The 14,935-nt window shown below is 34.7% G+C and overlaps 1 protein-coding gene across 1 annotated transcript; it reads left to right on the top strand.

Annotated features, from left to right (window-relative positions):
* Positions 1–13,310: 13,310 nt before the first annotated feature.
* Positions 13,311–14,720, top strand: LOC108222613 (uncharacterized). Its single transcript, XM_017396510.2, has 2 exons — positions 13,311–13,681; positions 14,208–14,720. The coding sequence occupies exons 1-2, from the start codon at positions 13,481–13,483 to the stop codon at positions 14,718–14,720; spliced, it is 714 nt and encodes a 237-aa protein (XP_017251999.1). The 5' UTR covers positions 13,311–13,480.
* The last annotated feature ends 215 nt before the right edge of the window (positions 14,721–14,935 follow it).

Genomic DNA, 14,935 nt, shown 5'->3' with positions numbered 1-14,935 from the left:
TCTGCACAAGAAATGTGGAACAAACTTGTGGTCACCTACGAAGGAACCACCGATATTAAAGATTCTCGAATGGATACTTTAATCATGGAGTACGAGAACTTTAAACTCCAAGAAGGAGAAAATATCATCGACATGGAAACGAGATTCACTCGTATTGTCGATGAGCTTGCTCAACTCGGGAAGAACTACACGCAAAATGAAAAGAATCGGCGAGTTCTTAAATCTCTTCCTCCGAGTTGGAAAGTCAAAGTTACAACAATCAAAGAGATGCACAATCTCAATGATTATCACATCGACAACCTCTTCGGAAATCTTCGTGCTTACGAGGAAGACAATGTTCCGGATATCGTCGTTCCTAAAGTGGAAGAAAAGAAGAAAAATATGGCACTCAAGGCCATATTAATCGATGATGATGACAACGACGAAGAGTTGAACGAGGAGCTCAAAAATCTTGATGAAGGCGAAATCGCTTTGTTAACAAGACAACTTCGTCGTGTGCTCCAAAGCAAAGCTCAAAGATATGGAAAAGGCTTCCTCAAATCAAACAATCAACAAAGAGTATTCAACTCTAATGGAAGGCCTAATTACTCTCAAAACTACGCTCCTAACTACAAGAGTAATTTTCCTACTTCGGGCTACAACAAAGGCAAAGGAATTCAAAATTCAAATTCGAATTCCTACAACAATGCAAACAACAACAACATCAACAACAACAACAACTATACTCCTCCTAAGCCTAAAGAACATGTTCCAGAGGAGACACAAGATGTCTGTTTTGAATGCAAACAACCGGGTCACTACAAAAGGGAATGTCCTAAGCTAGCCAAAGGACGTGTTCTCGTAGCAGAAAACGGTTGGGATCTAAGTGAGGATGAAGAAGCCTCCGAAGCAAGCGAAGAAATGGTTAATCTATGCTTAATGGCTTCGGATGATGCATCTACTTCTACGGAAGATTCCACTACGAACCAAGAGGTAAGTGGTCCCTCACGAATATTAGACAATATGCATCTATTTATTGACTCTAGCTTAAATCTGCTTGACATGACTAAAAGTGATTTAATTGATTTGCTAGTTCATATAAATAGTAGATATTGTGATGCTGATCAACGGTTCCTATCAATATGGTCGGAACATGAAAAACTCAAAAGTTCGAGCAAAGATCAACAAAAGGAGTTGACTCGAATAAAGGAATCAATGATCAAAAGTGAGGACGAGATAAATTCCCTCAACGATCAAAATGATCTCCTAAAGCTTGAAAACAACAAGTACAAGGATAACATCACAAATCTCGAAGTAGAGAATGCTTCCTTGTTACTTCAAGCTGAAGAGTTGGAAAATGAGAAGTTACAATTAAATGAAAATAATTGTAAGCTTCACGTTGATGCGTTAAACTTGAAGATTCTAAATGAATCATTGACTCAAGAAAGGTCAACTCCGAGTCATCAAAAGAGCTCTCTTGAAATTGAAAAAGAGATGATCCTAGTCTTAAAAGAAAATGAAAAGTTTCAATTGGAAACACAAAGACTAAAGGATGAGAATATTAAGCTCTTATTTCAAGTTAAGGATCAGGAGATATCTTTAAATCAAAAGATTAATTCTTTGATTAAAGAAAAAGAAAATCTTGAGATAGTGGTTCAAAGATTCACACATGGTAATGAGATACTAAACAAGATGGTATACTCAAAGAACTCATTTAACCGTGAAGGTTTAGGATATGATATAAACACTCAAAGTAAACGAGTGACACCATGTGTGGAACCACCTAAAGATGCTCCCACACCACCAACTCTAAAGTGCTCATATTGCAACAAAATTGGACATTCTGTCTCATTTTGTAAATATAAGAGTGGTGAAATTAAGGGGAAGCATGTATGGATTCCAAAGGAATCAAAATCATACACTCGGGTTGACAAAGCTATACCAAAGAAAAATGGTGCCAATAAAAATCAAAGGCAACCAAGGTTTAGCTATCATCAACAACCAATTGCGTTTCAAAGAAGAAACGAAAGGAAGAATACAAACTCTAGAGGCAATATTCCTAGAAGTCATAATGTGCCTAAACAGAGTTTCTATCATCACCCAACTCTTTATCATAGTTATGATAGAAACTATGTGCATCCTAGAAATGATTTAAGGCAAAATGCTTATTATGCTAGGAATCATGCATCTAGATTATTGTATGTGCCTCAAAGTGATTATCCCATGCCAAAATTCTATTATGCAAACTCTAGAACTGCTTATGTTGGACTAATCCCTGGACCCTCAAGACAAAAGGGTACCAACAAGCTTTATTGATTGTGTTTGTAGGTGTGCCTTGCTGCTAAATCAGACATGTGGTACCTTGATAGTGGTTGTTCGAGGCATATGACTGGAAACAAGTCACTCTTAAACAACATTAAAAAGGTTGCTGCTGGAGATGTCACATTTGGAGATAGTAGCAAAGGTCGCATCATTGGAATTGGGGACATCGGAAATGATCGAGTCAAAATATCAAATGTTCAACTAGTCACCGGGCTGAAATACAATCTTCTTTCAATCAGTCAACTTTGTGACAATGAATACAAAGTAATCTTCTATCCTACTCACTGTTCTATTTTGAACAAGGATGGAAAGTTGGTTCTTACGTGCCCTCGCAACAAAAATGTCTATACATGTGACATGGGCAAAATCAAGAATGTGTGCCTAATCACTACAAATGATGATCCATGGCTATGGCATCGGAGACTAGGGCATGCAAACATGAAGCTGATTAAGAATCTTTCCGCAAAAGATCATGTTCGAGGGATACCAAAGCTAAACTATCAAAAAGATCACATCTGTGATGCTTGTGAGATTGGAAAGCAAATTCGGGCGACTCACAAAGCAAAATCTATGATATCTACTTCAAGGCCTCTCGAGCTTCTACACATGGACTTAGTTGGACCCGTTCCGGTTCAAAGTCTCGGAGGGAATTCTTATACGCTGGTGATAGTTGATGATTATTCAAGATATACGTGGACGGAATTTCTCAAAGCTAAAAGTGATGCTTTTGAATCTTTCTCCGCTCTATGCAAAAAGATTCAAAATCAACAAAAGAATACCATTGTCTATATACGGACGGACCATGGTAAGGAATTTGAGAATTCTAGCTTCAAAACTTTCTGTGATGAAAATGGAATCACTCATAACTTTTCGGCTCCCTATACTCCTCAATCAAATGGAGTTGTCGAAAGGAAGAATCGGACGCTACAAGAAATGGCGAATACAATGCTAAATGAGTATCGTCGGCCTAAGTACTTTTGGGCCGAAGCTATGTCAACTGCTTGCCATATTCTAAATCGGGTGTTACTCCGACCAATAAAGCTGCAAACTCCTTACGAGCTTTATTTTGGCAAGACTCCGAAGCTGAGCTACTTCAAAGTATTCGGAAGCAAATGCTATATTTTGAATACCAAGGATTATCTCACAAAGTTCGATCCAAAGTCAAGTGAAGGCATCTTTCTTGGTTATTCGAAAAACAGCAAATCTTATCGAGTATTCAATCTCAAAACTCTTGTGGTGGAAGAGTCGATGAATGTGGCATTTGATGAGTCAAAGCCATCTTCTAAATACATTGATCTTGTCGATAAAGATGATGATGGACAAGATAATGTGGAAGAAGTTATTCGTCAATTTGAGAATATGGATTTTGGTACATCTACACCAAATAATCCATTGGAATTAGCTAATGTTGAAGATGATCTCCCGAAGGAAATTCCTGTTGTTCGAAGTCATCCCCTGGACAATATTTTAGGTGACTTAAACAAAGGAGTTCAAACACGTTCACAAGTTCAGAACGTTGTTAATCATCTCAGTTTTCTATCTCAAATTGAGCCCAAAACTGCTAAAGATGCATTACTAGACGAGGATTGGATTTCTGCAATGCAAGATGAGTTACTTCAATTCACTCGTAGCAAAGTTTGGGAACTTGTTCCAAAACCTGAGGATACTTCTATCATTGGAACAAAGTGGGTGTTTCGCAACAAACTTGATGAAAATGGAACGGTTGTTCGAAACAAAGCAAGGTTAGTTGCTCAGGGATACACTCAAATGGAGGGTATTGACTTTGATGAAACTTATGCACCCGTAGCTCGAATTGAATCTATTCGAATGCTATTGGCTTACGCGTGTCATAAAGACTTCAAAGTATACCAAATGGATGTGAAATCTGCATTCTTGAACGGGATACTCGAAGAAGAAGTTTATGTCAAACAACCTCCCGGTTTTGAAGATGCAACACATCCGGAGTATGTGTATAAATTGCACAAAGCTCTATATGGATTGAAACAAGCTCCGAGAGCTTGGTATGAAAGGTTAAGTAAGTTCCTGTTCGACAACAACTTTAAAATGGGAACTGCTGATAAAACCTTGTTTACACGACAAGAAAACGATGATATCCTACTTGTCCAAATATACGTGGACGATATCATATTCGGCTCTACAAATGGTACGTTGTGTAAAGAATTCTCGGATAGCATGAGCAAAGAATTCGAGATGAGTATGATGGGAGAATTGAATTTCTTTTTGGGATTGCAAATAAGGCAATCTGACGAAGGCATCCACATCTCTCAATCAAAGTACTGTAAAGAGATGTTAAAGAAATTTGAAATGGACGATGCCAGACCCATCTCTACTCCTATGTCTACATCCAACAAATTAACGGAAGATCCAAAAGGGATTCCTGTAGATATAAAGAAATATCGGGGAATGATTGGAAGCTTGTTATACATCACTGCAAGTAGGCCCGATATCCAATACAGTGTTTGTAAGTGCGCAAGATTTCAAGTGGCACCCAAGGAATCTCATTTATCCGCTGTCAAAAGGATATTGAGATATTTAAAAGGAACCACTGATCTTGGTCTATGGTATCCTAAAGGGCTATCATTTGACTTAGTGTGTTTTTCTGATTCTGACTATGCCGGGCATCTAGTCGACAGAAAAAGCACTAGTGGTACGTGTCAGTTTCTCGGTGGATGTCTTGTCTCGTGGTTTTCAAAGAAACAGAATTCCGTATCGATATCCACTACGGAAGCTGAGTATATAGCAGCCGCAAAATGTTGTGCTCAAATTCTGTGGATGAAGCAAACATTGGCTGACTATAATGAAAAATTCGATGTGGTCTCAATATTGTGTGATAACACAAGTGCTATTGATTTGAGCAAAAATCCCGTGTTACACTCGAGATCAAAACACATCGACGTGAGACATCATTTTCTACGTGATCATGTGAACAAGGGAGACATAAAAATGACTCACATTGATACGGAGAACAATGTTGCTGACATTTTCACCAAGCCACTGCACTCGGAAAGATATGCCAAATTGCGCTTGGATCTCGGAATGCTGGAATACACTAAATAATTTAGTGTGCAGGTTTGCGTATATTTATATTTAAATATATATATTTATTTTGGGTAAAGATAATTTACATAATTTTTAGTTATCTTACGAGCAAATAAACTTTTCGATCGAACGTCTCAATATCTCAAAAATTCAGATTCATTGATGAAGAAATTTGTCAATCGGATTTTGTGAGGTATTCGAGAAATTCGAAGTAATCGATCAAATTGTTTGCTCGAGCGGGTATCATTCAATACCTCTAAGATATTAAGGTTATGCATTTTATTTTTCCAATATTGGTCAAATATATTTTATTTTATTATCTTTGATATTTTGATATATATATACATGGAACTTAACTCAATTCCCGAGGAAATTCTAAAATTCAGATTTATTGATAAAAGAAATTTTATCAATCGGATTTTACTAAACTGCTCGGTAATTTGAGTTTTTCTTGTATAAAATTCTCTTAATTTTATAAAAAGCTAATATTTATTTATATATTTATTTGATTATTTCATGTGTTTTATGTCCAAATTGGTCCAAAAATGTTACAAGCTGCAAAATTACAATCCTAGTCTTTCATTATTTTTGCCGTTGATTTCAAAACAAAAAAAAAATTACATATATTTTATCTAAACATTTCAACTGCAGCTGTATGTATTGCTCGATTTTCTCTCTCGATGCTATATCAATCCTCACCGATTGAAACTCAAAATTTGGGTCTTGCGTGGCTCGATTGATGGATTTCCTGCAATTGTTACTCCAATTTTGAGTAAATTGGTGTGCAGAAGGACTAATTTGGTTATATCAATCCGATTTCGTATCACAAGAACCCTAAAATCTCTCAATAGATTTGGGGATTTCGATCGGAATCAACATATATAGTGATTTTGTAGCTAATTCTGTGTATCTTTTGATAGGCATGTAGCCTCTGTGGTTTGTATCTTTTTGCAGATTCATTCAGAGGAGCTGTATTGAGAATCCCGAGTCTGGACAGGAAGAATTGGCTGTGGCAGCTCTTGAGAGCTAGCAGAGCCGCCACTACTACAAAGGCTAGAGAAAACTGATCTATCAAAAATAGTTCAGGACATGTCCTGTGTGGATGGACTCCATAGGACGAGATAAGTGTTCGAAATCCTGTTTAACGATTCTGTTTGCGTTGAAAGAGTATTTGAATGACAAATTAATATGAACTGATGATTCTGATATATATTGATTCTCAGATGTTTGGTGAAATGTCTGTGAGAATTCGAATTATGTGTTCTCAAATGAATGAGAAGTATATCGAACTTTGATGTGAATCTACTTGAGGTTATGAGTAGAAATAAATTGAATATTTGTGCTAAATATTTCTGTGAATCTCCTTTCCCTAAATGAATGTGTAGATTTGGCCTCTTGACTGCTAATACATGATCACTGCTATATATATATACCTGTTGGAGTCCTTTTAATGTAATTAAATCATGAAAGTATGCTCCAACTTAGTTTCTCTCATTTGAAAGCATACAGCTCTGCTGAGTACATGTGTATTAATATATTTGATTAAATCTGTGTTGTTTACACCAAAATATGGTTAATTGATGTGTAGAATCAGAGATTGTGATGATGCCAGCAAGAATGAATTTAGATAAGCATTTCTGTCATTTCATGTCAGCAAAAAGCATGATGGAGAGATATAAATTTATTCCTATATACTCTGGAATTGCTGCAAAGCTTTAAACTAATGAAAACTATGTTGAACTGGCTGATTTGACTTGCTCAGTTTCTTTTGGCTAGAGCCAGCTATGTGATAAAACTAGGTGTGTATTATCTGTACTTGATTTACTGTTGCCTGCAGACTTTGTGGAATTTCTGTGGTAACTTTTGTCCTTGTATTCCTGTGCACTGCACTTCTCTTGTTTTTATGCTCAGAGAATTAAATGATCCCTTGCCATCGGTCCTTTTTGTGTATAATTTGCTTCATGTCAGTATTGGATTACATATTGGCATATCTCTGTGTACTTAAATGGCTGCATTCCACTGTAAAATTCAGTCATAATTAAAAGGATTACTTTGGAACTGCTTTGAATTAATATAATTATCCTATTTCCTGGTAATCATTTCTTTTGGCTTGTAATATATGAACCTGAATTCCTTATGTCAAGTGATCTTGTATAATGTGGAAATAGAATTGCTTGTATAAGATTGCAGGGTAAAGAACATGGAATGAAAGTTTATTCTGGCTGCTAAATGCTTGCTTGTGATTTCTGATTACTAATAATTGACCCCTGAAGGACTTCTGCAACTCTTGGATTATTCAGGTGTACTCTATTAAACCTTTCTTTTTCTTGAGTCACTGTATTACTTAAGGTTAAGTATACCTTGAAAATGACATCTATTATATTAATAGTTTTGTTAACTAAAGCAGTCAGGTATCTTACAGTATGAGCAAATCTTACCTTTTTGAGATATATATATCTGGATATTAAGTTCTCTGTTGTAGAATATTTCTTTAATATATTCTGGATAATCCTTTAATTACTTTGTGATATACATCTACTTAACTTTTAAATCTTCTGTGTGGACAGATTTACAGATTCTTAGTGCAAATATACTTCCTGATCAATTTTTTGTCAACAAAGCTGCAATCCTTTAATCTGAGTCTTGGCTTGACTTTCTTACTACTGAATCTGGAAGTTACAGATAGCATGATTACTCATCAAATATATGTTGCATATGTCAAATTGCATGTGATCTTAAAAAGTTTATCATCTATCTTCACTGAATCTTGTGCCATGCTTTTAGATCACTACTTCCTTACCAAATTTATGTGTCTATAGTGAATCTAGTGGCATGACTCTACAGGATATTCATCTCATGTTTTGTTTATGTTAATCTCTTGAAATCTGTGATATGAATCTCTGTCTCATGCTAGCTATTGTCAAGATTTTACTTAAACTAGATTTAATTAAATTTTGTGGATTAAAGAATCTTGATAATCTAGTCCATACTGACTTATGCTTGTTGCTCCATTCATCATGATAGATTGTATCAAATTAATACCCCTGCAACCAGCTTGCTAGGTTCCCTATATAACTGATGTAGAAAGTTCTGTGTCCTAATATCTAAGCATTATCTTTAATGTATTAAAGGTCTGTGATCACAAGTACTTGTACTTGATTTTCAAGCTTGCTGAACTACTTTCTTTACACAAGAAATTCACTTATAATTTCATCAGGTTGAAGTCTCTGAAAGTTTAGACTGTTTGTATTAGATGAATTTGTTAAATCTCTTATAGGAGCAACTGAGCTTAGCTAATTATTTAGCTAATTTGTGATGGAAAAAGACTAACATGCTCTTCTTGCTAATCATTAACAATTATTGGATCTTCACTTGCATGATTTGACAAGATTGGATATCGGTGTCTGCAGGAAATACTCATGATCACAGTCTTGATCAAACTGAACTAATGTAGTTTGGCAGCACTAAAATATCTTGTGTTCATCTTCCTCTGTATAACTAACCAAGTCTGCAGGAAGTATACAACTCTGGTGCCAAAAGTGTTACAGGAGGTGGATGAAAATGTGAAACTCTGACTCAGAGCTTGCTATAACATAACTGAATATGCCATGCCTTTATTTAGTTTAATCGAGATTCTCTCATAAATTTAAATTGCTTCTTAGGCTGACTGACTCACTTTTATGCAAGCAAGGATTATATTATATATTATGCCATGCTTTCTGTCATATTTGTTAGTTTGCAAAATCTGTGCACATAGTTTCGTTCATTGCATGCCATGCTAGTATCTATTAAAACTTTTGTAATACAAAATCACTATTTGTCTAGCCAGATTATTTCATGATTAAGCAATAGCTAAACTGTGTTATAATCTATGCTTAATTATAATTTGTATAAATGACATGCTCATTTTTTTTTGTCTCCCCAATATATGTTTTTCAATATCATGTTTTTTTTTGGCATTTTTCCAAACAAAAGGGGAAGAAGAAATTGGACTCCAATTTTAAAATCTTAAATTTCTTCAATTAATATATTCTTTTTGAGTCCATACTGACAAATTAAAATTGCCTTGTGCAGGAATCAATCAAGAGGATTTAGCTTGTGTGCTCCTAAGTTTTATGTGCAAAAATAATTTTCTAAAATTCCATGCATACATGTAGGGGAAGCACACACCTAAAAATTTAAATTTTATGTTTGTTTGGCAAATACCAAAAAGGGGAAGATTGAAAGGACATCTTCGATAAAATGATTATTTTGATATTTGCATAACTTACATAAAATTTAAATTCACTTAGATACCTCTCCAATAGGACATCTTTATTTAATTGATTCCGTCAAAAGTCAAATGGTCAAACTAGCTCAAAAAGAATTTCCAAAATTCTATTTATATCATATAAATATAAATGATACTCCTTGTTTACAAAAAGTTTTTCAATATTTTTCTAAGGAGTATTCAAAGTTTTTACATCGCAATTTATCGGACGAGAAATATCGATTAATGGTATCTTCTTGTTTTACAATTGCAAAAGCGAAATGCAAAAGAAGCTTGAACAAGGAATATACATTCATTATATTCTTTAGAACACTCTTTTGACATTTATTTAAAAAGACAAAAATTTATTACTCAAGTCTTTTATTTTAAAGTAATTTATTCCCAATTATTCAATTTATTATTTTACGGAATAAATTATTTTAAACTCCCAAAAATATTTCCTTCAAATTCAAAATATTTTATATTCAAGGAAATATATTTCAAAGTGTTTACTCAAGTCAAAATATTAGCCAAAGTTTTGTTCAAACTCGCAAATGGCTAATCGTATTTTATTCAAACCCGGAGACTGGTTTTTATCGTTTTAAATACAAATAAAATACTTCTACTTGCTAGAATGACTTGAAACTTGAGATGGATCATTTGAATAATGTTTTTGGTGCATAGTAAAATTTTCATAATTTTCTGAGAAGTTTGGTCCGGACGCTATTTTTAGGGGCTGGCTGGGATCTTTGACTGGACGTTTGACCAAGTCAACATTGACCAAAATTGACCAAAATTTCCAGATCACCATTTTACAATATTCTATGATTTATCATATTTTTGGTGTAATTTATTGGAGGTTTCGAAAAATCGTCGCATTTAATAATGATACAAAGTTACGTTATTAATCAAATTCTCGGGAAGCGTGTTTGTCTTTTAGTGACACAACTCAGCTGAGATTTCTCCCATAAAGTTGTTTGTCTTATTATGCAAGTGGCAAACAAAGACAACAAAACCACAATCCACACCTTTTCAATCTCCACCCTTTATTTTCCTTTCATCTCAACCATTCACTCCACCCACTTCCCTCTATAAATACCCACCTCCCACACACCAAATTCTCTCAAGCTAAGAGCCAAGAAAGTGCTGAGATTTTTAGAAGTGTTCAAGTTTTTCAAGTTTATACTCTCTCTCTTTAATACTTCATCTCCAAAACCTTCTCTTTCCTAAATATATATTCATATATACAAGGTTTTGATTCTCAAGCTCTAACCCACCAAGTTAGCTCACCCACAACCACTTCCAAGCCTCCGTAGGGGCTGCCCAAGTTCGTCCAAGTGCCCAAAATCCGGCCGAACCTCCGGCGAATTTTTCCGGCGAACTTTTCTGGTCATCTCCCGTAAGTGGTTTCTTCTTAGCTTCTTATTTGTGTCTTAACCGACCATTTTGTTGCAGGACTTTGTACTTAAACTCTCTTCATCTTACAAGTTCTTCAACAAGGTTCTCTAAAAGAGACCAAAAGATCCGGATTTGTTCAAGATATAAAAGATATATATATCTCTCTCTTTTTAAAGAGAACAAAGAAAGAACATCCGAGGAAGTACTCGATCTCTTCAAAGAGACAAAAGATTTGAACATAGTTTCAAGAGTACTTAATCTCTATAAGAGATTTGTGATAAAAGCATCGTCGTCCTTCCATCTATCACCTTAGTGTTGTGTGGAAGAAAGATTTACGACAAAAGAGCTTTTAATCACTATAGCTTCAAAAGCAAAGTTTAGCAACTTATTGGTTGTTATTATCTTGGCTAAACTTTGAGAAGCTAAAGAAAGCATATTCGATCCCGCACTAACTTAACTTTATTATCTCGGGAAAATATCGAATATTCCGAACTATTGTTCGAGGAAGCTTTCTATATCCTAAACTTCAAAGAGCACAACTCAAAGAGGCTAGCCACCCACATTTTATTTATCTTGGCTTTATCAAGTTGTGCAAGAAGTTAAAGAAAGGATATTTTACAATCTCCGAGATCTCTCATTATATCTCAAAACGGAGTTTTGTAAACCAAGTATTCTTTGATCAACATTTTGAATCAAAAGAAAAGAATACTTGTGTAGCCTTAAGCATATTTTGCTTAAAAGAAAAGGCTTGATTAATTACTCCCAACTTAACTATACTTGGAGTAATTAAACGTATACTTGATCTTATATTATAGATCCAAAGAAAGTATACTATACTTGACTATAATATTTATAACTTGAATATTATTGTCATCTCCGAACTAGTACAGTAACATACTAGTTCAAAACTCATCTTTTATAACTTGTTTGTTTCGTAGATATTGTGTTCTAACTTTTGCAGTGAGGTGAAGTGAAGTGAGGTGATTCTTGTTCTAAGACCCAAGTCCTAGACGCACTAACGGGGAGTTAGTCGTCTTCGCACCGTGAAGAAAAGAAAAGACCCAAGATCTAAGACCTAAGATCCAAGACCCGCAAAAGCTTAGGAATACAAAGACTACACCAAGGCTCTACACCGACTTTGAAGAAGTAACGGGAAGTTACTTTCTAAGATAAGTCAAGTAGAGGCTTTACATTTATTGTGAGGTTGTAACGGGGAGTTACGGACCAAGATAAATATTTGTAAGTTTAGATTGTAAAGGCTTCTCCGCCGGCTATAAGGAGTACATCTTTCTTATAGTGAAAAATCTCGAGTCCGGAGAGGAGCTCGGGGACTGGACTAGGGGTGCGAGAATCTATTAGAGGTTGCTCCATCGCGAACCAGGATAAAATCGACCGTGTGATATTTGCTTTTTACTTCCGCACATATAATTGCTAAACAACACGGTAAAAATATTTAAAACTTGGAAAATGTTTTTAAAAGGCAATTATAATTTTTAAATTGGACATTAAGCTATTCAACCCCCCCCTTCTAGCTTAATTTACGCCTTATTCAGGACCTAACACCCTAAACACATATATGTCGTTGTCATGCAAAACCTTTAAAATAGATTTTCTAATGTGTTGGCACACATTAACTACTCCTTCCGTCGCATTATATATGTCCCCTTTTAAAAAAATACCCACATGAAGGAAAAAGCTTGTTGGACTCATATATCATTAACTAGTACATTGAGAAGTGAGAATAGAGTTGAGTTTCAAAAAAAGCACAAAAAATATAGAGATTTAGTGCATTGAGAATGAGAATAAAATTGAGGTTCAAAAAGATCACAATAAATATAGAGATAAATATGTGTTGAAAAAAAACAAGAACATGTAATTTGAGACAAATATTTTTCTCAAAAGAGACATTTGTAATGGGATAAAAGAGGTATTTTTTGGTTAGATGGTGAATTTTTATTCTTTTTGGTTAGATGGTGAATTTTTATTGACACAAATTTTATTAATAAAGATGATTCTCATGTATGCACGAAAATCATCATTAATAAAATTCTTACATTTCTGTAAAAAAATATAGTTGTTAGTGTGTGCTTGTAGACACACGTAAGGAAAACCATTTTTAAAAAGATATGTATAATTTTTTATCTTACATGTGTGTGTATGGAAATCTTTCTACTATATATACGTATGTTGTATGCATATGTGATCTTTCCTATCTCAATCTCTATTGTGTGTGCATTAAATGCCGCCATTACTGACGACTGTGAGCAATCAATTACTACTTAATATCCCCCAACCCCTCCATTAATAATATACACACGCACTGACAAACATCTTCTCGTTACTTATCCGTTACCCGCCTCCCCCTTCTACTCGCTCATATATATATATACATACAAGCCTTCCCTCTGCATTCAACCCCCATCAATAATATTTCTCCTTTCATCTTTTTTATTTTTCTTATTATATACAATCATGGCTGCTGAGGTAGGTTATCTTGTTAGGATAATGGGTAGATACACTGAAGAACAACAACATAGTAATTCTAGTTCCACGGCCCTGATTACTCGTGACTTGCTTGGTGGTCGTTCTGATTCTTTTGCTACCATTTATTCTCAAGAACTCGACCTTGATTTACAAGTGCCTTCTGGGTATGAAAAAAGACTGGATTTAAAGGTACCTTTTTTTGTTTTTATTGTTTAGTTAAGATTCTCTTGTGTTTTAGTACTAATATATTAATACAATTTTCAATATGTAGTATGTGTTTTTTGGTTCTTCAATCTAAATTATTTGATGAGAGTTCTTAAAGATTCTATTTTTTCGGGACATAGAATTTTCATGCATTATAATATGCATACAGTTGGTTTTGTTTCTCCTTGTTAAGTTTCTGAGCCATTTAGCGGATCTAATATAAATAGAACTGGTCAGGTGATTGGTCAGTGGCAATTATGAAAGTAAATTTGTTGTTTTTTGAAGCTATGAAGAGTTCATCGTGGGGATGAAGTATAAGAAATTTACTTTTAAATATGACTAAAGTCTTGTTTTAGTTAAATCATATTTTTATTAATATTATCATTAGCACGTATGCACTTGAAACCTAAAAAATATGCTTCATTATATTTTAGTGCAAAAGCTTGTGAAATTATTGTGATTATTAAGCCATCATTGATCTTACATTAAGTATGATGTCCAACTCTTGCAGTCAGGAAAGGTGTATCTTCAGAGATGCAACTCTCCAAAAACACCGGTCTCGTCTTGTGAGCACAAGCAACAAACCAATCAAATAGTTTCCACACTTCAGGATTCGAAATGTCTGCCTGCAACTAAACAACCTCTGAACCTGTTTGATGATGCTAGTTTAGAACTTAAGCTTGTGCAATCATCTCCACCACAATCACCATACAATTACCAGAGCGTATGCACCCTTGACAAAGTGAAATCTGCTCTCAAAAGAGCAGAAAAAGAGATGACTCGGAAGAGGTCTATATCCATGTCACAGTCATCATCACCTTCTAATTCCTCATCTTCGGTTAAAGAAACTGAGAATATGGACTCTGAGGATAAATCATGTGCCTCTTTTGCTGGAAGTTGCCCTAGTTGCCTACTTTATGTGCTAATTTCTAAAAGCAACCCTAGATGCCCTCGCTGCAACATGATTGTTCCATCACATATGCCGTCGAAGAAACCTCGTATTGATCTCAACATTTCATTATAAGTAGATAAGAATAATGCTTGTACCTTATGTTTCATTCATTTTGTTTCCGAGAAAAATTATTGTGGTCTCCAGTTAGTGAATTTTGTTTGGTGTACATAATAAAAATAATATGTATTTGACTGATGATATGTAAATTTCAACAATAATCTTATTGTCCCTACTTGTGTAAATTTATGTAGCATTTTTTTGTCATTTTCTATATATCATTGTTAATG

This window comes from Daucus carota, chromosome 5 (genome assembly GCF_001625215.2).
Source record: "Daucus carota subsp. sativus chromosome 5, DH1 v3.0, whole genome shotgun sequence".
NCBI classification, from domain to species: domain Eukaryota; kingdom Viridiplantae; phylum Streptophyta; class Magnoliopsida; order Apiales; family Apiaceae; genus Daucus; species Daucus carota.
The sequence above is the reverse complement of the archived record's forward strand: the minus strand, read 5'-3'. Positions and strand labels throughout refer to the sequence as shown.